Raw genomic sequence first — 20,102 nt, 5'->3', positions numbered from 1 at the left:
TCATAACTCTACAGTAGTCCAAAACCACAATAATTTACTTCGACCCAGTTGTTTTTTTTCCCACAAAACGCAACATCTTTTTTTCCTTCATCAACAAAAACTCCTTCATGTATTTGTTGTTCTTAATGCTCTGGTTCTTTTGCACTCTGTTAAAAATAAAAATTCCTTCTCCTCCCTCGATACTTTTCCCCCTATCCACTCCCCTCCCAAATATTCTCGTTTTGTCTCAAAATGAGTCATGAGGGAATTGACTAGAGAGGGGGATGAGTTATATGTAATAATAATGGTGTCTCCTTTTTCTGGGACGGAAGAATTGGAAAAGTTTTATTTTTAAGAGGGAGGGGAGGAGGAGGCAATCAAAATATTATCGTTTTGAGAAATCTGGGAGGAGAAACTAAACTTTTTGGGAGCTATATACATAGAGCCTCGGACATCCGGACATGTAGAAACACAGACAGACTCTTAGAGAATGCTACTGCTACCGTAACCCAAGGAAGCCACAGACGACATTTTCAATTTGAAACAAATAGTCTCTCTATTCAGCTCCTCATCAATCTCTTCGTCCTCATCGACACAAAAAACCACCGCCTAATTTATATCCAGAGAATGAACACATTGACACAGTGGAACAGAGAATATGCTAATTGTTCGAATGGATTGCTGTCCGTTTTTTGAATTATAGGGTTTTGGAGAGGATTGGACGGATGGGACGATAGAAGTGAGGGATGTAAAAAAAAGGAAACCTAAGACAATGCCCTAGAACTTTCTGAATTGACTTTAAATAAAGTATAATTCATAAAGTTTGGAATCCTTGTTTTTTTGGCAATCACAAGGTTAGTAGGAATTTAAGATTCAGGAGGTACAGTTGACCTCGTTCAAAAAGTTGTCAACTACAAATATAAAAAGTTACATGTATTCTTCAGAAGTATTCCTCATCCCGTTACAAACCCTAAAAAGTAAATACAATTTTAACAGATCAAAAGTTTATTCCCAAATCAAATCAAATCCCATTTTTCAAAAAAAAAAAAACACAGAATTCAAAAACGAACATTATTCCGACTTGTGCTTTTTACAACTCCGTCCGTCCTGGTTCCACTGAAACAAAAACTTTTTATTGAATACCTCCAAACACTTCAATACTTACAAACACACTTCTGCAATGTTCCAATCCATTTCCCGTCTTCTCCACATTGGTAAATCCGAAGGGGTTGTTTGGACAATTCTTGAATGTAATATTTCTTACATATATGGATAATCCGCTCTCCGAAGGCGTAGCTTTCCTTTATTTCTTCAGGTGTCGGACGGTTGGTGTTGATCAGGTTGAGATTGGATGGAAACGGACAAGTGACTGGGACGGAAGTGGTGGTTCTGCGAGGAGAAGTTGTTGTCGTTGGTGGAGGTGTAGTAGTGGTGACTGGAGAGGAAGTGCTAGAGGCGACAGGGATGGTGGAGGACGATTTGGTTGTAGTCGTTGGAGGAATCGGAGTGGAAGATGCGATGGCAATACGGGTGGTGGCTGATGGCTTGGTTGTTGAAGTGGCTTTCTGAAAATCGTAATGTTAGAAGATTATGGTAGTTTTATACAGCAACCGCGCTTTACTCAGCGATTCTTAGTGAGGAAGAGGAGGACAGAATCCTACTACCAAAATTTGTTATACTTACACAGCCCTGTGCATCTGACGACGATTTAGTCCGTGTCGTGTTGGTGGCAGGATTGAAAATCAACTGCTTTAGGACAGTTGTGCAATTTGGATAGGCAATGAGGGACTCCGACAAAATCTGAAAAATGAAAACTCATTATTTCCATTGCTCGCATCAATCTTTCACGATTTCTCCATTTGGCAAGATTTGAGTTGTCTTGCTGTCCGGGAACGTGTACGGTGTTTCCGTTGTTGTGGGAGTTGTCATCGGGGAAGTGACTCCTGGAGATCCGGATACTGTTCCTGTCGATGTGGATTTCTGAAACACATTACTTACAGGTTAACTGTTCTGGATAACTAGAATGAACTTACACATCCGTTCGCATCAGCCGTCGTCTCTGTCCTGGTCGTTTTCGTGCTAGGGTTGAATATCAGCTGCATCAAGATGGTGGTACAGTTTTTGTAGGCAATCAATGACTCCGAGATGATCTGGAATTATTCATCCAGTTAAAGATTTCAGCGCTAGTATACTCACCATTTCTCCAGAGGGTAGCATCCGCGTCGTTCCTCCGGTGGGCCACTGGAAAGTGGTCGTGGCGTCAGATGGAGATGTTGTCGTGGATCCTCCAGACATCGGTGTGGTGATGTTGGCAGAGGAAGACGTGGACTTCTGGAAACAGAATGGATTAAGAACTTAGAGGACGTAGTAGTTTGTTTCATTATTTGAAAAATCTGAAAACGCGTTCAAGGCACCCCCGTATTCCAGTTAAAACTCACACAGCCTTCAGCATCTGACGTCGTCTCTGTCCTGGTCTGGTTCGTGCTTGGGTTGAATATCAACTGCATCAAGATAGTGGTACAATTTGTGTACGCGATTAGGTTCTCGGAGAGAATCTAAAAACTTTCATTTTAGTTTCATTCTTAATTCATGGTATCCCTACTATCTCTCCAGACGGCAGAGTCCTCGTCGTGCCACCAGTGGGCCAGTTGTAGGTGGTGGTCTTCAGAGATGCTGACGCAGTAGTTCCGGTTTTTGACGTTGCAGTCGCTGTCGTTTTGGTTGTTCCCGACTTTGTCGTCGTCATTGGTGTCGTGGAGAACTTTGAGGAAGACACGGTGGAAGAAGAGGATCTCTGAAATTTCAAACTTTCGAATGTTCCCAGTCTCAAGAAGGACTCACACATCCGTATTCATCGGTCGTCGTTTCGGTTCTGGTCGCATTAGTTGACGCGTTGAAAATCAACTGCATGAGAACCGTCGTACAGTTTGGATAGGAAATCAGGGACTCAGAGAGGATCTGAGGAGGAAGATCTTAATAATAGGAGTCCGTATTGGTTGCACCCACGATTTCTCCAGAAGGCAGAATCTTTGTCGTACCACCGGTTGGCCAGTTGTAGGTGGTTGTCTTGGCAGTGGTTGATTTAGTCGGAGTAGTCACTGGAGTGGTCATTGGAGTTGTGGAGGTCATCAATGGAGTGGTTGAGGTCCTCTGGAACCAAGTCAAGTCAAGATTTATCGAACATTTAAATAACTCACGCATCCGTATTCATCTGTCGTCGTCTCGGTTCTGGTCTCATTGGTTGATGGGTTGAAAATCAACTGCTTCAGGACAGTTGTGCAATTCGGATAGGCGATCAGGGACTCCGAGAGGATCTAAAGACAGAATCACGAATTTTTGTGCCGTATGTTACAACTCACTATCTCTCCTGTAGGCAGAATCCTTGTGGTTCCTCCGGTGGGCCAGTTGTACGTGGTGGTTTGCTCAGGAGTCGTCATTGGAGTGGTCGAACTCTGAATTTTAAAATTTAAAACTTAGAAATATGAGGACGTAGATTCGGGACAGTTAGATTATAGTGGTCTGCAACGTTTGGGAAGTTCATGCTTTATTGTAGAATCTAAGGTCCTAAAGGTGTTGCATAACTTGTGCGACAGAACTGCTGGAACGCTGCTGAGCACTGCCGAGAGTCACAATTAAACTAAAACTTGAGACCGAGGCTCTGGTTCTATTAACAGCAAACATAGAAAGAATACTCATGATTTGAGTGGAGAATTTCAAACTAGGGGTTAGTCCAGGGGCAAACTTACACATCCACTGATACTGTGATCATATGTGACATTTCTCAATCCCGTGCCATTGATGTAGTAGATCAACTCCACTGTTACTCGAGTACAATTCGGGAAGATCTCACTCGTAGTGTTCCGGAACTGAACGAGAGGAAGGGGATCATGGGAAGGGAAAGGGATTAGGAAGACATGCAGGTCACTCAAACGGATCACAAACTGAAATGAGACAACTTACGTAGACTCCATCGGTGTTGGTTGTGGTGCCTGGAGTTGATCCTGTTGCGCTCGTCGAAGTAGACGTCTGATTTCCCGTTGTGGTTCTAGTTGTTCCAGTTGTTCCAGAAGTCATCGACGCTCCAGATGTTCCAGCAGAAGTTGTGTGGGAGGTGGTGGTTCCAGTAACCTCTGTGGTTGTTGTCGATTGTGTAGTTTGTCCGGAAATCGTTGAAGCCGATGACGTAGACTCTGTGGTTGGCGGAGTTGAAGTTGTCGTGCTTCCGGTCACTGGTGTGGTCGATGATGCCTGTGTTGTCCTGGTGGTCTCAGTGATGTCGGTAGAGCTGGACGAGAAAGAAGTGTGCGATGTAGTCGGTGTAGATGACTTGGTCGATGTGGATGAGATCGAGGATCCTTCAGATGTCGTCACCGGGCTTAAAGTTCCGGTCGTCTCAATTGCAGAGGTCGGTGTTGAGGAAGTAGTAGTGCTGCTGATTGTGGTGGATGTTGCGGAAGTCGTCGTTTCTACAGTCGGTGTCAATGCTGTCGTTTCAGTTCCAGTGCTTCCAGTTCCTTTAGTTCCTTCTGAGCTCAACTTGGTGCCGGTAGTCTCTGAAGACGACTCGACGTCAGTGGTGGTCCTGGATTCAGATGTGGTTCCAGTTGCAGTCGTCGTCATTGTAGTGCTCTCCTCGTTGTTGACTCCATCTGATAGGTATAAAGATATGTATGGTATGATCATATTAACATACTTTCAGTAGCCTTTGTTGCAACCGTTGTGGTGGAAGTGGATGTTGAGCTTGCAGTCGAAGGCGTTTCAGAAGTCTCTCCATCGGATGAGGTGGTGGTAGAATCAGTGGTTTGGCCGGAAGAGGTTGTCCACTTCGAGGAAGTGATGGTTTGAGCGGATGTTGATGAAGAAGACGAATTGGAAGACACTGAAAATTGAATGGATGGTTTGAGGTACAATATGAGCAACTGCGATTAAAAAAAAACAAACTCTCAAAGTTTTTTAAACTCTCAAAGTTTCACACATATTTTAATCTCCACCCGCTTTATTGTTTCTGTTCATTCCCTGATGGCCCACCTGTTTTGATAGTCGTGCTGGTTGTCGTAAGCACACACCCACACATTATTAAGTATTTTTCACGATCATCAGTATTGTCTAGCCATCCATCAAATTGTTCAGTAAGGCAATCAATTATTTTCTTTTTACAACAGGGGGTATCAGCAAGAATGCCACATTCGAGGGCACCAGTAGAAGTGAATTCGCTAGTTGCGAGAGGAACAACGGTTGTTGGAGTTGTAGAGGGTGCAGTTGTTGTTTCTGAAACGCCAAATTTTAGCAGGAAAAATAAAAGCTTTAATATTCTTTGAGGTGGATTTTTTCATTGCATTAGCTCCATTTGAAAAAAATTTGAGAAAGATTTAATGGAAATTTGTATAACTTTGAACTCTTGCTGAACAAATATCATATGAATCTTCATAACAGTTCTGTAATTTCTTGGAGTACATAAAACATTTGATGTGATTCTTATCTTATCTCTCCCTAAACTTAAAATCAGAACAGTACCTTCTGATAATTGCATGAAAATAAATTGATCAGCTGAATTATTCATGTCGGTTAATTATCATAAGCTACCAAGAGATCAAAATGCATATATATGGAGGAATTATGGGGATAGAATTAGCAACCAGCACTAGGTATGAACTGGTTTATATTTCTCGCTGTTTGTCTGGTACTTCTTTTCCAAGAAGGTCAATGCTGTTTAAGACGAAGATCAACTGATGATGTTTGTGAATGCACAGATTTCCGTAATATTACTAAATCTCAGACAGGTATAAGCAAAAAAACCTAGATAACATAAGTAATCATAGATTTTCAGTTAGAGATACCATTTTATTCACTGAAGACGATGGTTGTGTTAGAAATGCCACATGTGGTGCTCATTACTTTACTTTTTTAAGAACTCGTTTTAATGTCTCTGAACTAACTTTTCCAAGTGACATGGCTAATATAAAAAATGACGTAGTGAGTTTATTACAAACTAAAATCCAATAAATGACCAACTTCAGGATCTCCAAACAGTGGAAAACGGTGACGGGTGGGAAGCACCAACAGGACCACCAGTGGATTTATTTTCATTTTTTGGAATAATTTGTGAGAACAGTAAATGGTACGCGACAAAGTACCCGGTTGGAATTGAGTATGTAAGCATTGACTCTCAATCCAAATACTTTGGACTCGGAGGCGAGTTCGATGGAAAGAAATCTGAGATAATAGGGATTCACTGGTGAGGATAAGTGTGTCAATGTAACATATAAAATATTGACTTTACAGCCAGCCTGCAGCTTGATTATATGCATTCCAATTGAAATCAAATTGTTGGTTTCATCTATATCGGTTATTGTGTTGGAATTCATTATTGTTAATAAAGCCTACGCTAACAAAAGAAAAAACCGTGACAAACTAAAACACATAAAGCTATAAAAAGCGTTAAATATTTCAACTTTTGAAGAAATTGAAAAAAAAGAACGGTAGAAGATGCCTCAACCAAAAGCTCTACAGTATTTTTCACACACTTTTCATATTAATAGTCCAGTGCTTGATCTCAGACAGTGGAAGGTTTCATAGAGCCAGGAACACTCACCGGAGTTTGTGCCTGCCTTGCCGTTCCAGGAGCCCCTTTAGATCCGGATGGATTTCCTACACAGAAAACTTTGGCTAGAATAGCCAAGGCTATCATGAATAGAAGAAGTTTCATGGTGAAAATAGCAAAAATGTTAGGGAGAAGTTGAGAGCGAAAAATGGCGAATACTGGTTGAAAGTGAGCTGAAGCCGGGTTTAGAGGCACCCGAGGTGTCAAAATGCCCAGCAACGGCACCCACTTGAGTTCAGTTTCCTAGTAATGGTGACTCTGTGAAAAGGCAAGAAGTGACAAAAAGTGGCGGCAGTATACGTTGGGATGTTGGGAGAAATATCTGAGTAACTAAACGAAGTAATTTCAAAATCGATGATGTTGCGATTTTTATATTAAAAACCGGAAGGACCTTTTTGTAATATCCGTCCTGACTTTGTACTACATCCTAAACACAAAGAACTGGCAACGCTTACCCTCTGAAAACTACTCTTTCGAAAACTCTCCTGTTTCTTCTAGAGATTCCGCTGATTTTCTTTACTACTGCTTAATTAGCTGATAGATTGACAATCACATGTTCTCCGTAATACTCTCCACATTAATTTATATACGAAAAACTGACAAAAGTAGGAACACTTACCGAAATTGTTTCCTCTAGAGATTGCTAGACAAGAAACTTGGGTTGTGATAGCCGAAGCTATCAAGAATAAAAGAGGTTTCATGGTGAAAGTAGCAAAAATGTTAGGGAGAAGTTGAGAGCGAAAAAAAGAAGAAAACTGGTTGAAAGTTAGGCGAATCCGGGTTTTAAAGGGGCCCGAGGTGTCAAAATGCCTAGCAGCGGGACCCACTTGAGTTCAGTATCCTAGCAGTGGTGACTCTGTTTTGAGAAGAGGCAAAAAGTGACGAGAGCATACAGTAGGAAGACGGAAAACATATACATAAGAAGAGATTTCGCCAAAATCTTATAAGTTGTCGGAAGATCTTACCTGAACAAAGACTTTTACCCCGAAGAAACTTCACATATAAATATTTGTCTGATAGATCAGTAGTCAAACGCCATTCGTCTTCACGCCGATTTGAATCTAATTCTTCGATAGCATTTTGGTTACAACATTTCCCATCATAATACATAGTAGTAAGAAAAAATGTATAGATGAATGGTTTGTCAAGCCAGGAACAGTTGAGATTCTCAGTTGTAGTGGTAGTTGGAGGAATAGTAGTCGTTGTGAAGTCTGCACATTTCTCGTTTCTTATGAGATAGTTGATATATTTTCCACGATCCTTGCCGGATATGCCCGATAGAGTGTAATTACTCCCTGCAACAAGGTCTAAAGCTTCCGACGTGCAGCATTTTCCATTATAGCTTTGATTAACTTCATCGGAGTTTATGAATTGAAACGAATCTCTCAACCATCCACAGTCGATGGATGGAGTAAATTGACTATTGATAGGAGACAGGCAGACTAGAATCCACAGTAAAATCATACTTGCTTAAGTTGTAACGAATTTTCAACAAGGATTTGAAAAATGTGAGCAAATGGAAGATGTCTGGATGAATTCGAGTAAGAATGAAAACGAAATGAAGACAAATAGGAGCAAGGGAATAAAATGTCTCTGTTCGAAATCCCATTTGAGCGTAGTCACCTGGCAACTATTCCCCTTTTGACCAAGTGCTCTTTTCGAACATTTTCAGGAAAGGATCAAGACTGAACTTTTGAGACAATGACATCAGATTCGCCCATGTTTAGAGAAGCTCAGATGCGGTGAAGGAGCTCACGCAGTTCAAAAGGTAGAATGTGAGAGATAAAATATTCGATTTCAGATAGCCAGCTAGTCTAGAAACTGATAAATGAATATTGAAAGAAACAATGCATCCTAACATATACCAGGCTCTGTCTGGTTTATCAGTTCTCAACTTCTGACACCTACACTTTGAATAAACTCACCGATACAAAGTCTTAGTCGCATTAGCCAGTTTACTGCTGATAGTCTTCGCTGTAGATAAGTTATGTTCTTCCAATTCGGACCACCGATTTCTTTCATATTATCCAATGACGTTTGAGTACAACATCTTCCATCGTAGGGCATATTGTTGTAACTGAATGACTCTCCAAGCCAACCACAATCCAGTACACCACCAACAGTTGTATTAATGGTCGTTGTGGATATGGTTGTTGGAATAGTAATGGTAGTAGCAGTCGTAGTAGAAAGAGTAACAGTCGAAGTTTTCGAAGAGGTTTCAGTAATCACTGCTATCGATGGAGTATCCTTGCAGCATTTTAAGCTATACAACATACTGACATACCATGATGCAGGGTTAATCTCAGTTGGAGTTCTCCAACCAGGATAATGTTCTTCTAGACGATCGAGACATGTAGAAGTACAACATCCACCGACATAGTTCCGATTGACATTCGCAAAATCATTGTAGACAAAGATGTCCTTCAAATAGCCACAATCCAAGACCTCATCAGATTGAAAATACGCAAGAATCGGTAGAAATAGAATCAAAAACAGAGTTTTCATAGCTTGGTAGAGTCGAAAAGGCAAAAAGTTGAGGAATGAAAGATATTGGGAATGGGAAAAACCTGTTGCTAGTCGGAAAGTAGTAAATCCAAGAAATAAAACTAGTCGAGAAAGTTTGGTATCGGTCGTAAACGTTTCGAGATTTTTTGAACGTCTGAGCAAAGAAAAGTGACATCAGATGATTCAGAAAAACATTCGTGGCTTCTAAGTTTTTAGAAGAAGAGGATACAATTATGTTAGTGTCTCAGCATTATTGGCAATTTTTTGCACATTAGGCGTTTCTATTTCATGACAACCATAGTTGTCAAGGCCCGGGCAAATTGGCGCGAAAGTCAAAATTTCAAATTTTTTGAAATATTTGGAATTTTTCCGCAAAAGTCAAATTTTCGACTATCATTCAGAATTAGAAGAAATTCTGAAAAACGGTCAAAAAGGGTCACATTTTCGATGAAAAATTGAAAAAATTTCGAAAAAAAAATTGGAAAAAAGGGTCATATTTTGAAGCCGGGCCTTCGGGCCGGGCGTTGTAAATTTTTTATCATGCCTTGCTGGGCCTTGCCGGGCCGGTCCGGGCCTTGAATACTATGATGACAACATATCCTCAATCTTCAGAATCTTACCTATCTTCCGAGTACTCGTAACTGTCGTCATCGTCACTCCACACAATTCATTATTCTTCAACTCTGTTTCATAAACTGCTTTCAATAGCAACTCTGCTACGAAGTTATTCCATCCAGGGTGAATTCGATTCATGTACTCCAAGGATTGAAGGCTACAACAATCAGGGTCCAAAAATCCGCAGTCAATTTTTATAGTGGTGATAGGAAGCGGGGTAGTAGAGGAAGTAGTTGAGCTAGTTGACTGATTACAGAATCCATAAGTTTTCAAGTATCTAACATAGGCCGTCTTGTTTGCTGCATCTTCTGATCTCCATCCGTTCTGATTCTTATCTAGATATTTGACAGCTTCAGAATAACAACATTCTCCAGTATAATTATAGACAGTGTTGTTCCAAGTGTACTGAAAACTGTCTGCCAGGTATTCACAGTCTAGAATGCTCTTTGTGGTTTGGCAGATTATGGTAGTAGAAGAGGATAATAGAAGTAAAAATAATAACATAATTAAAAAATATATATATAATAAACGTTTATGTAGCGCCATCTTTATGGACCATTAGCTTGTCCTACTTGAAAGATATCGCTTGGCAACCATTTTTATTTTATTTTCATTTTTTGAAAAGGTCACGGTTCGTTAAATTTGAAATAACTTGAGACAACTTCGTCTTCGTTATATCTCGATATAGCCCCACAACATTTATATTATTAAACTGAAATATCAACAGATCAAAAGTTTATTGTCAAATCAAATCAAATCCCATTTTTCAAAAATCCCAGAATTCCAAAACGAACACGATTCCGACTTGTGCTTTTTACAACTCCGTCCGTCCTGGTTCCACTGAAACAAAAACTTTTTATTGAATACCTCCAAACACTTCAATACTTACAAACACACTTCTGCAATGTTCCAATCCATTTCCCGTCTTCTCCACATTGGTAAATCCGAAGGGGTTGTTTGGACAATTCTTGAATGTAATATTTCTTACATATATGGATAATCCGCTCTCCGAAGGCGTAGCTTTCCTTTATTTCTTCAGGTGTCGGACGGTTAGTGTTGATCAGGTTGAGATTGGATGGAAACGGACAAGTGGCTGGGACGGCAGTGGTAGTTCTGTGTGGAGAAGTTGTAGTCGTTGGTAGAGGTGTTGTGGTGGTGACTGGAGAGACATTAGAAGCGACAGCAGTGGTGGTGGACGATCTGGTTGTGGTCGTTGGTGGAATAGAGGTGGTGGCTGATGGCTTGGTTGTGGTCGTGGCTTTCTGAAAATTAAAAAGTTGAGAGATTGTCGGTCTTTCTTTTAGCCAATAATTGCGCTCTATCAAACTTAAGCGATACCCGATGTGGCTTAGAAAAAAACCTACGGTAGAGGTAGCATCACCTGCAAAACCGTCTACAAAACTATTTACACTTACGCAGCCCTGGGCATCCGATGAAGTCTCAGTCCGTGTCGTGTTAGTTGCCGGGTTGAAAATCAACTGTTTTAGGACAGTTGTGCAGTTTGGATAGGCAATGAGGGACTCCGACAGAATCTGAAAAATGAAAACTCATTATTTCCATTGCTCGCATCAATCACTCACGATTTCTCCATTGGGCAAGATTTGAGTTGTCTTGCTGTCCGGGAACGTGAATGGTGTTTCCGTTGTTGTGGGAGTTGTCATCGGGGAAGTGACTCCTGGAGATCCGGATACTGCACCTGTCGACGTGGATTTCTGAAACACATTACTTCCAGGTTGACTGTTCTGGATCATACAAAATATACTTACACATCCGTTTGCATCTGTTGTCGTCTCCGTTCTGGTCGTGTTGGTGGAAGGGTTAAAGATCAACTGCATCAAGATGGTGGTGCAGTTTTTGTAGGCAATCAATGACTCCGAGATGATCTAAAATTATTCATTTAGTTGAAGATTTCAGGGCTAGTAGACACACAATTTCTCCCGAAGGTAGCATCCGTGTCGTTCCCCCGGTAGGCCACTGGAAAGTGGTCGTGGCGTCAGATGGAGATGTTGTCGTGGATCCTCCGGACATCGGTGTGGTGATATAGGCGGAGGAAGTGGTAGCCTTCTGGAAACATAGAATGGGTAAAGATCAGGAAGGCACAATCTGGCTTGGGCCTAAATTTGGGATTTCCTAAAAAATTTTCACAGGCGCCCCCGTGTCCCAGTAGTAAAACTCACACAGCCTTCAGCATCTGACGTCGTCTCTGTCCTGGTCGTGTTTGTACTCGGATTGTAGATCAACTGCATCAATACAGTTGTACAATTTTTGTAGGCGATCAGACTCTCAGACAAGATCTGTAATGATACAACTTAAACCTATTTTTCTGAATATTTGGTGTCCCTACTATCTCTCCAGACGGCAGTGTCCTTGTGGTTCCACCAGTTGGCCAATTATAGGTGGTAGTCTTGACCGATTGAGCAACAGTGGTTGACGTTGCTTTCTGGAAATTTTAAGTGTCTTAAAGTCAAGAAATGAGAGAACTCACACATCCGTCCTTGTCGCTTTCCGTCACCGTCCGTGTTGTGTTCGTAGCTGGGTTGAAGATCAACTGCATGAGGACCGTCGTACAATTTTTGTATGCGATCAGTGACTCGGATAGAATCTGAAACGTTAGTTTACTTATCGGGGTTCTTATTAATTTTAAAATACTCACGATCTCTCCATTGGGTAGGGTCCGTGTGGTGCCACCCGTCGGCCACGGGAAAGTCGAGGTAGCTGGAGTTGTCGACTTTGCAGTGGTGGTTGATGACATCGGAGTGGTACTTTGGGAGGAGGTGGAGGATGTTGCTTTCTAGAATTTTCACGATCTTTAGAGATAATTGAAGATAGGAGGAACTCACGCATCCGTATTCATCTGTGGTGGTGGCGGTTCTGGTCTCATTGGTTGATGGGTTGAAAATCAGCTGCATGAGGACCGTCGTACAATTCTGGTATGCGATCAGCGACTCCGAGAGAATCTCAAGACATAATGTTGAGTTTAGGACCGTATGTTACAACTCACTATCTCTCCAGAAGGCAGAACTCTCGTCGTGCCACCAGTGGGCCAGTTGTAGGTGGTGGTCTTCATTGAAGTTGATGCAGTGGTTCCGGTTTTCGAAGTCGTCGTCGTCATTGGTGTTGTGGAGAACTTTGGAGAGGTCACGGTGGAGGAAGAAGTTCTCTGAAATTTCCAATTTTAGACCGTTCCCAGCATCAAATAGAACTTACACATCCATATTCATCTGTCGTCGTCTCGGTTCTCGTCGAATTAGTTGACGGGTTGAAAATCAACTGCATGAGGACCGTCGTACAGTTTGGATAGGCGATCAGGGACTCAGAGAGGATCTGAAAGATCTTAATAATAGTAGTCCGTATTGGTTGCACCCACGATTTCTCCAGAAGGCAGAATCTTTGTCGTTCCACCGGTTGGCCAGTTGTAGGTGGTTGTCTGGGCAGTGGTTGATTGAGTCGGAGTAGTCACTGGAGTGGTCATCGGTGTCGTGGAGGTAATCAATGGAGTGGTTGAAGTCCTCTGGAACCAAGTCGAGTTAAGATTTATCGAGCATTTAAATAACTCACACATCCGTATTCATCTGTTGTCGTCTCGGTTCTGGTTTCATTGGTTGATGGGTTGAAAATCAACTGCATGAGGACCGTCGTACAATTTGGATAGGCGATCAGGGACTCAGAGAGGATCTAAAGACAGAATGATGAGCTTTGGGTCGTATGTTACAACTCACTATCTCCCCAGAAGGCAGAATCCTCGTCGTGCCACCAGTGGGCCATTGGAACGTGGTGGTTTGCTCAGGAGTCGTCATTGGGGTAGTCGAACTCTGAAATTGAAAACTTAGAAATATGAGGACGTAGATTCAGGGCAGTTAGATGGTAGTAGTCTAAACATTTTGGGACGTTCATGCTTCATTTATTTGTAAAATCTAAGGTTCTAAAGGTTTTCGCATAACTAGTGGGACAGAACTGCTGGAACGTGGCTGAGCACTGTCGAGAAACGACTTCGATTCACAATTTCACTCGAGCTTGGTGCCCGGGCTCAGGTTCTATGAACTTAACAAACTCAGAAAGAATATCCGTGAGTTGAGTGAAAAAATTTCAAACTATGTAGAGTTAGTCCAGGGGCAAACTTACACATCCACTAATGTTGTGATCATATGTGACATTTCTCAATCCCGTTCCATTGATGTAGTAGATCAACTCCACTGTTACTCGAGTACAATTCGGAAAGATCTCACTCGTAGTGTTCCGGAACTGAACGAGAGGAAGGGGATCATGGGAAGGGAAAGGGATTAGGAAGACATGCAGGTCACTCAAACGGATCACAAACTGAAATGAGACAACTTACGTAGACTCCATCGGTGTTGGTTGTAGTGCCTGAAGTTGTGGTGCTCGTCGGAGTAGACATCTGATTTCCAGTTGTGGTTCCAGTTGTTTCAGAAGTCGTCGACGCTCCAGATGTTCCAGTAGAAGTTGTGTGGGTGGTGGTGGTTCCAGGAACTTCTGTGGTTGGTGCCGATTGTGTAGTTTGTCCGGAAATCGTTGAAGCCGATGACGTCGACTCTGTGGTTGGCGGAGTTGGAGCTGTCGAGCTTTCAGTCACTGTTTTTATCGATGATGTCTGTGTTGTCATGGCGGACTCAGTGGTGTCGGTAGAGCCAGAAGTGAAAGAAGTGTGAGACGCTGTTGGTGTAGATGACATGGTCGATGTGGGTGCGGTCGTGGAGACTTCAGAAGTCGTCAGCAGGTTTTCAGTTTCGGTCGTCTTAGTATCAGAGGTTGGCGTTGAGGAAGAGTCAGTGCTGATTGTGGTGGATGTGGCGGAAGTCGTAGTTTCTACAGTCGGTGTCGATGTTGTTGTTTCAGTTCCAGTGCTTCCAGTTTCTGTACTTCCTTCTGAGCTCAATTTGGGGCTGGTAGTTTCTGAAGATATCTCTACGTCAGTGGTGGTCTCCGTTTCAGATGTGGATCCAGACGTTGTCGTTGCAATCGTAGTCGTGTCCTCGTTGTTGTCTCCTTTTGAAAAATGGAACAATAGGCTATAACACAATTATAGATAAACTCACTTTCAGTTTCCGTCGTTGCAGCAGTTGTGGTGAAAGTGGAAGTGGAATTCGAAGTCGTCGAAGATGCTTCTGTTTCAGAAGATATGGTCAATTTCGATGACGTCGGCGTTTGAGGAGAAGTTGATGAAGAAGACGAAGTGGAAGACACTGAAAAATAAATGAATAATTTAGGCAACAATATAGAGAAATTTTTTGTCAGATTTAGCTACGACTCAGTTGAAAAACGAAGAAAACTCACTCGAACAATTGTTCCAAAGTGGTGGATCAGTGCAAGCTCCTTCAACACAATACAACAAATTCACCAAACTATTCCATTTGTTCCATTCAGCAACACCTTCAATGGTTAAGAGCCAATTTAATCTATTTTCGTTGAGAGTGTCGATTGATTTCTCTGAGCAACATGTTCCATAATATGAGAAGTTGTTTGGTGGCCAATTTTGACTGTCAGTGTAGTTGAATGGAGTTTGAAGCCAAGAGCAATTTGAATTCGAGGAAGTGGTGAGTGTTGCTGAAAATACAATTTATTTTTATAAATATAAATTAAACTAAAAACTAAAATCTGAAACCTTCCCGAGATAGTGAAATTTGGTTGATTGATTTGAAAAAAATTGGGAACAGAAACAGAATCTCTACGGTTTCAGTTTTCTATTCATTCCCTGGTAGCCCACCTGTTCTCGTCGTTGTACTAGTCGTCGTCAACACACAGTTGCATTCCGCCAGTTCATTTTCATGATCGTCAGGTGATGAGAAACGAGACAAATCAGTTCCATCAGTACCCATGAGACATTTAATAATTTCCTCAGTACAACAAGAAGTATTAGCCAGAGCACCACAATTGAGAGCGACGGTTGTAGTAGAAATGGGACCGGTAGATGTGGATTCGGAAGTTGTAGGAACGGTTGTAGAGAGTGTTGTAGAGGGTGTTGTGGTCGACTCTGGAAGATTTAGTTTTATGTGCAATTTAAAATCTTCAATTATTCACATAGCTCTGGGATTTCATCATACTGGAACAACAAGTTTCAGGGTTATATCAGTACCGGATAAATATCAGTCTGAAACATTTTATCACGCATTTTAAAGAAGCGTGCATTTTTTGCTAGGAAAGTATATCCATATCTTATCTAAATACCAAAAACATTCCAGTATGCAAATGAACTGATCAACTGAAATTATTGATGTCAGTTAATTACCATGAATCTACCAAGAGATCATTCGAAAAGTGCATATAAACGGAGGAAGTATAGGTATAGAAGTAAAAAACGACACTAACTATGAACTGGTTCATATTTCTCTTTGTTATTTTCGTTTTCTGCTTTAATAAAGGTCAATGCTGTTTGAAACGAAGATCAACTGATGATGTTTGTGAATGCTCCGATTTTCTTGATCTTTCTGGGACAGACGAATGTACAAATGATAGAAAAAAAAACATAAGTAATCATTGTTTATTCAGCTAGAAACAACGCATTATACACTGAAGGAGTTGGCTGTGTTAGAAACGTTACATGTGGTGCTCATTATTTTACTTACATAAAATCACGTTTCGTTATCTCTGAAATTACTCCTCCAAGTGATTTGTATTCTAATAGAAATGACGCAGTGAGTTTAATTCAAAATGAACTTTTATGAACGACCGATTATCCTATCAGGATATCCAAACTGTTGCGAGCAAAGAAGGGTCGGATGCACCATCAGGACCAGCGGTTGATTTATTTTCGTATTTCGGAATAATTTGTGAAAACAGAACATGGTACGCAACGAAGTATCCGGTCGGAATTGAATATTTGGATGAAGAAAAAAAATATCAATACTTTGGGGGTCCAGAAGAGTTCAATGGAAAGAAATCCCAAATAATTCGCTTGTCGTGGTAAGGAAAGTTGTGCCACATAAAAATTTAAAATTTCATTTTACAGCAGACCATCGGAATGATTATAAAATTTTCATAAAAACCTTTGAACAACGCTGAGCGTGAGTGTTGCTTTCATTATCTTAAGTGAACTCATTATTATTGATAAAGCTTAATATTTTGAAAAACATCGAAAGATAAAAAAATCTACAGAAAAAGTCAAATAATAAATCCATCTATACGGCAAAGTTACACAGCTGATACAGGTGTAGATTTCTTCACACTGTACTTGAGCACGGAACTACGGAACTAAAGATGATGGTTACCCTTAAAGTTCGATTTTCTAAATAATCCCCTTCTTATCACTTAAGTCATTGAATCGCTATGAATCAGTATCCCAGTTACTCATCAAAAACTTGGCTGGAATTTATGTATGTTTCAATAATATCTGCTCGCTTACACAAGCGAGGAAAAAACACTATGTTCTACCCTCACAAACCTAGAAGACTGGTAACTGTGTTGCCACCAATAGAGCAGCAAAGTGTCGGAACTGTCTGTCCGCACTCCAGAATTTAGTATCTTACGTACCGGATATATCCGCATCTTACCTTCAAATCAGTTCCAATAGAATTCAATATGCAAATGAATTGATCAACCAAATTATTCATGTCATTCAATTATCATAAATCTACCAAGAGATCATTCGAAAAATTCGTATAAAGGGAGGAAGTATCACATGGAAGTAACAACCAACAATAAGTATAAACTGGTTTACATTTCTCTCTGTTATTCTTGTTTTTTTTTATTTCAAGAAGGTTAAAGCTGTTTGAAACGTAGATCAACTGATGATGTTTGTGAATACCCAAAATTAATCCTCCAAATGACATGAGTACAAAACATTATATCGTAGTGAGTTTATTACAACTTAATATCCATAAATATCCAACTCCTCCGTCAGATCCTCACAATCAGAGCAATTCCCTTCAGTGAAGGGAGTGAACCAATCGTAGCGTGGTACGTGACAAAGTATCCGGCCGGAATTATATATGATACTATTGGCGGCCCACAAAAATACTATGGCAGTGGAGGGGAATTGAATGGATTGAAATCAAAAATAACAGGGTTTAATTGGTAAAAACTATTGTGTTACATAACAGTTAGAAACTTTTTCTTTACAGTATACGTTTGAAATAATTGGATGCATTTTTATCGAATCCACGCTGTTGTTGGTTTCATTTTCTTGACTGAATTCATTGATGGTGATTAAGCTTACTACTTTTAGTCTAAACTATTTGCGAAGAAACTAGAAAAAAACTGTTGATGAAGCTGCAATCGAGAATTCTACAGTACTTATTTCTGTTTATCTTCATTCTAATAGATTTTCTGCACAGAAAACTTCGGCTAAGATAGCCAAGACTATCAAGAATAGAAGAAGTTACATTGTGAAAGTATCCCAAATGTTAGGAAAACGTGGGAGTGAATAAAAAAGGAAAAACTGGTTGAAAGTGAGCCGAATCCGGGTTTTAACGGGGCCCGTGGTGTCAAAATGCCTAGCAACGGGACCCACTTGAGTTCAGTATCCTAGCAGTGGTGACTCTGTGTGGAGAAGAGACAAAAGATGACGAGAGTATACGGTGGGATGTTGGGAGTAAGACACGTGTAACTATTGGAAGTAACTTCAAAATCGATTATGTCGCGATTTTTAGGTTACAAATCCAGATGGTCCTGTTCGACAGAATAACGTTCCTAGTCAGTGTAAATAAATGACGAAATCAGTTTAAACTGATAGTCATTTATACTATTCACGTCAACTAGTCAAAAGGAAATGATTATAGATATAGTCATAATCATTTTGGAAATGACGAAAACGATAGTCGATTCAGCTATTTCGTCAAAATTTTTAAATAATAGTCGAAATAGTATGAACGTAAATAGCCGAAACGTTAGTATTTAGAGCAGAAAAAAGGAAGAATGTCAGAAAAATTTTAAAATGAAAACTCATTTTCTCAGTCATTTACGTCGTTTTAATAATTGTTTTTTTTTATCGGAATTAATCATTTACGTCGTTTTGATAGTTGTTTTTTCATTTCCCACGGTCTCCTAGAACGATTTTAGGGGCAGATGACGTCATCAATCGTGGAATGTCACGAAAAATGAAAAATTTCTAAAAATTCACACGTGAGGGAGTTTTTGAACGGGGAATGAAGTGGTCATCCATTTTTTCGAGAACCAGGGCAAATCTCGAAAAACTGTCACACAGTTTTGTTCGAAACCGTAGTATGAACCCACTTATAATTTTTTGTGTTTTTCTGTTGGGTAACTTTTGAGTTATCTTTCATTGAAAAATCAACTGAAAACATTCGACTTTTTCAATAATTTTGAAATATCTGACCTTATTTTGCATATATCAAAAATCCATTCACACAACTTTTTTCCCATGTTCATTGGCTATCATTTGCACTTATTCATAACGTGTTTGTTTCTAAACTAACCGAGTTATGTCATCAACTCCAGTTATAACAAAAAAATAATGCCAAAGCATAAAATGACATAACTCGGTTAGTTTAGAAACAAACACGTTATGAATAAGTGCAAATGATAGCCAATGAACATAGGAAAAAAGTTGTGTGAATGGATTTTTGATGTATGCAAAATGAGGTCAGATATTTCAAAGTTATTGAAAAGTTGAGTGTTTTCAGTTTATTTTTCAATGAAAGATAACTCAAAAGTTACCCAACAGAAAAACACAAAAAATTATAAGTGGGTTCATACTACGGTTTCGAACAAAACTGTGTGACAGTTGTTCGAGATTTGCCCTGGTTCTCGAGAAAATGGATGACCACTTCATTCCCCGTTCAAAAACTCCCTCACGTGTGAATTTTTAGAAATTTTTCATTTTTCGTGACATTCCACGATTGATGACGTCATCTGCCCCTAAAATCGTTCTAGGAGACCGTGTTTCCGATAGTCAAATTACACTGTGTTTTTTAAATTATGATATTTTGATTATCATTTTACGTCATTAATCGCGTGACGAAAAATGACTAACTAATGATTAGGAACTCTACGACAGAACATAAGTTCAGAGAAATAAGCGACTGCCAGTCATTTTCCAATCCGTTTTCTCGAAGTTTGCCGGGTATTAGCTGATTTGCTTGAACCAATTTTTGTAACACTCAATCTGAATTTAGCACTATTTCTTGAACACAATGAATTGGCAACGCTTATACGTACCCTCCTTTTCTTCTTGAGATTCTACTGACTAGTCATAAGATTAGCTATCAGATATTCTCCGTAATACTCTCCTCATCTATTTATATTCAGGTGTTATTCAGCTACGAACACTCACCGGAATTATTGCCTGAGTTGCCGTTTGGTCCAGATGTCCCAGAATTCCCGTGAAGTCCGGACTTGCTTTCTACACCAAAGAATTGGGCTATGATAGCCAAGACTATTATGAATAGAAGAGGTTTCATGGTGAAAATAACACAAATGTTAGAGAAAA

At 40.3% G+C, this 20,102-nt stretch overlaps 3 protein-coding genes across 3 annotated transcripts; 2 read left to right on the top strand and 1 right to left on the bottom strand.

Moving 5' to 3' along the window:
- Positions 1-1,069: 1,069 nt before the first annotated feature.
- Positions 1,070-9,085, bottom strand: GCK72_004833 (uncharacterized protein; the record flags this gene model as incomplete). Its single annotated transcript, XM_053724909.1, has 18 exons — positions 1,070-1,095; positions 1,145-1,544; positions 1,663-1,779; positions 1,828-1,959; positions 2,013-2,129; positions 2,176-2,310; positions 2,418-2,534; positions 2,582-2,773; positions 2,821-2,937; positions 2,986-3,129; positions 3,177-3,293; positions 3,339-3,431; positions 3,726-3,845; positions 3,940-4,628; positions 4,673-4,858; positions 5,008-5,247; positions 7,546-8,049; positions 8,506-9,085. 18 exons carry the CDS (start codon positions 9,083-9,085, stop codon positions 1,070-1,072), a joined length of 4,026 nt encoding a protein of 1,341 aa, XP_053589103.1.
- On the top strand, positions 5,627-8,909 carry GCK72_004834 (uncharacterized protein; the record flags this gene model as incomplete). Its single annotated transcript, XM_053724910.1, has 4 exons — positions 5,627-5,759; positions 5,807-5,952; positions 5,997-6,214; positions 8,690-8,909. The coding sequence occupies 4 exons, from the start codon at positions 5,627-5,629 to the stop codon at positions 8,907-8,909; spliced, it is 717 nt and encodes a 238-aa protein (XP_053589104.1).
- Positions 9,086-16,376: 7,291 nt separating the features above from the next.
- GCK72_004832 (uncharacterized protein) lies at positions 16,377-16,680 on the top strand (the record flags this gene model as incomplete). The annotated part of the gene is made up of 2 exons (XM_053724908.1): positions 16,377-16,618; positions 16,665-16,680. The coding sequence occupies 2 exons, from the start codon at positions 16,377-16,379 to the stop codon at positions 16,678-16,680; spliced, it is 258 nt and encodes an 85-aa protein (XP_053589102.1).
- Between the last annotated feature and the right edge of the window lie 3,422 nt (positions 16,681-20,102).

The sequence above is a fragment of the Caenorhabditis remanei genome, chromosome II, assembly GCF_010183535.1.
Source record: "Caenorhabditis remanei strain PX506 chromosome II, whole genome shotgun sequence".
Taxonomy (NCBI): Eukaryota; Metazoa; Nematoda; class Chromadorea; order Rhabditida; family Rhabditidae; genus Caenorhabditis; species Caenorhabditis remanei.
This window is presented reverse-complemented; position numbering and strand designations above follow the sequence as displayed.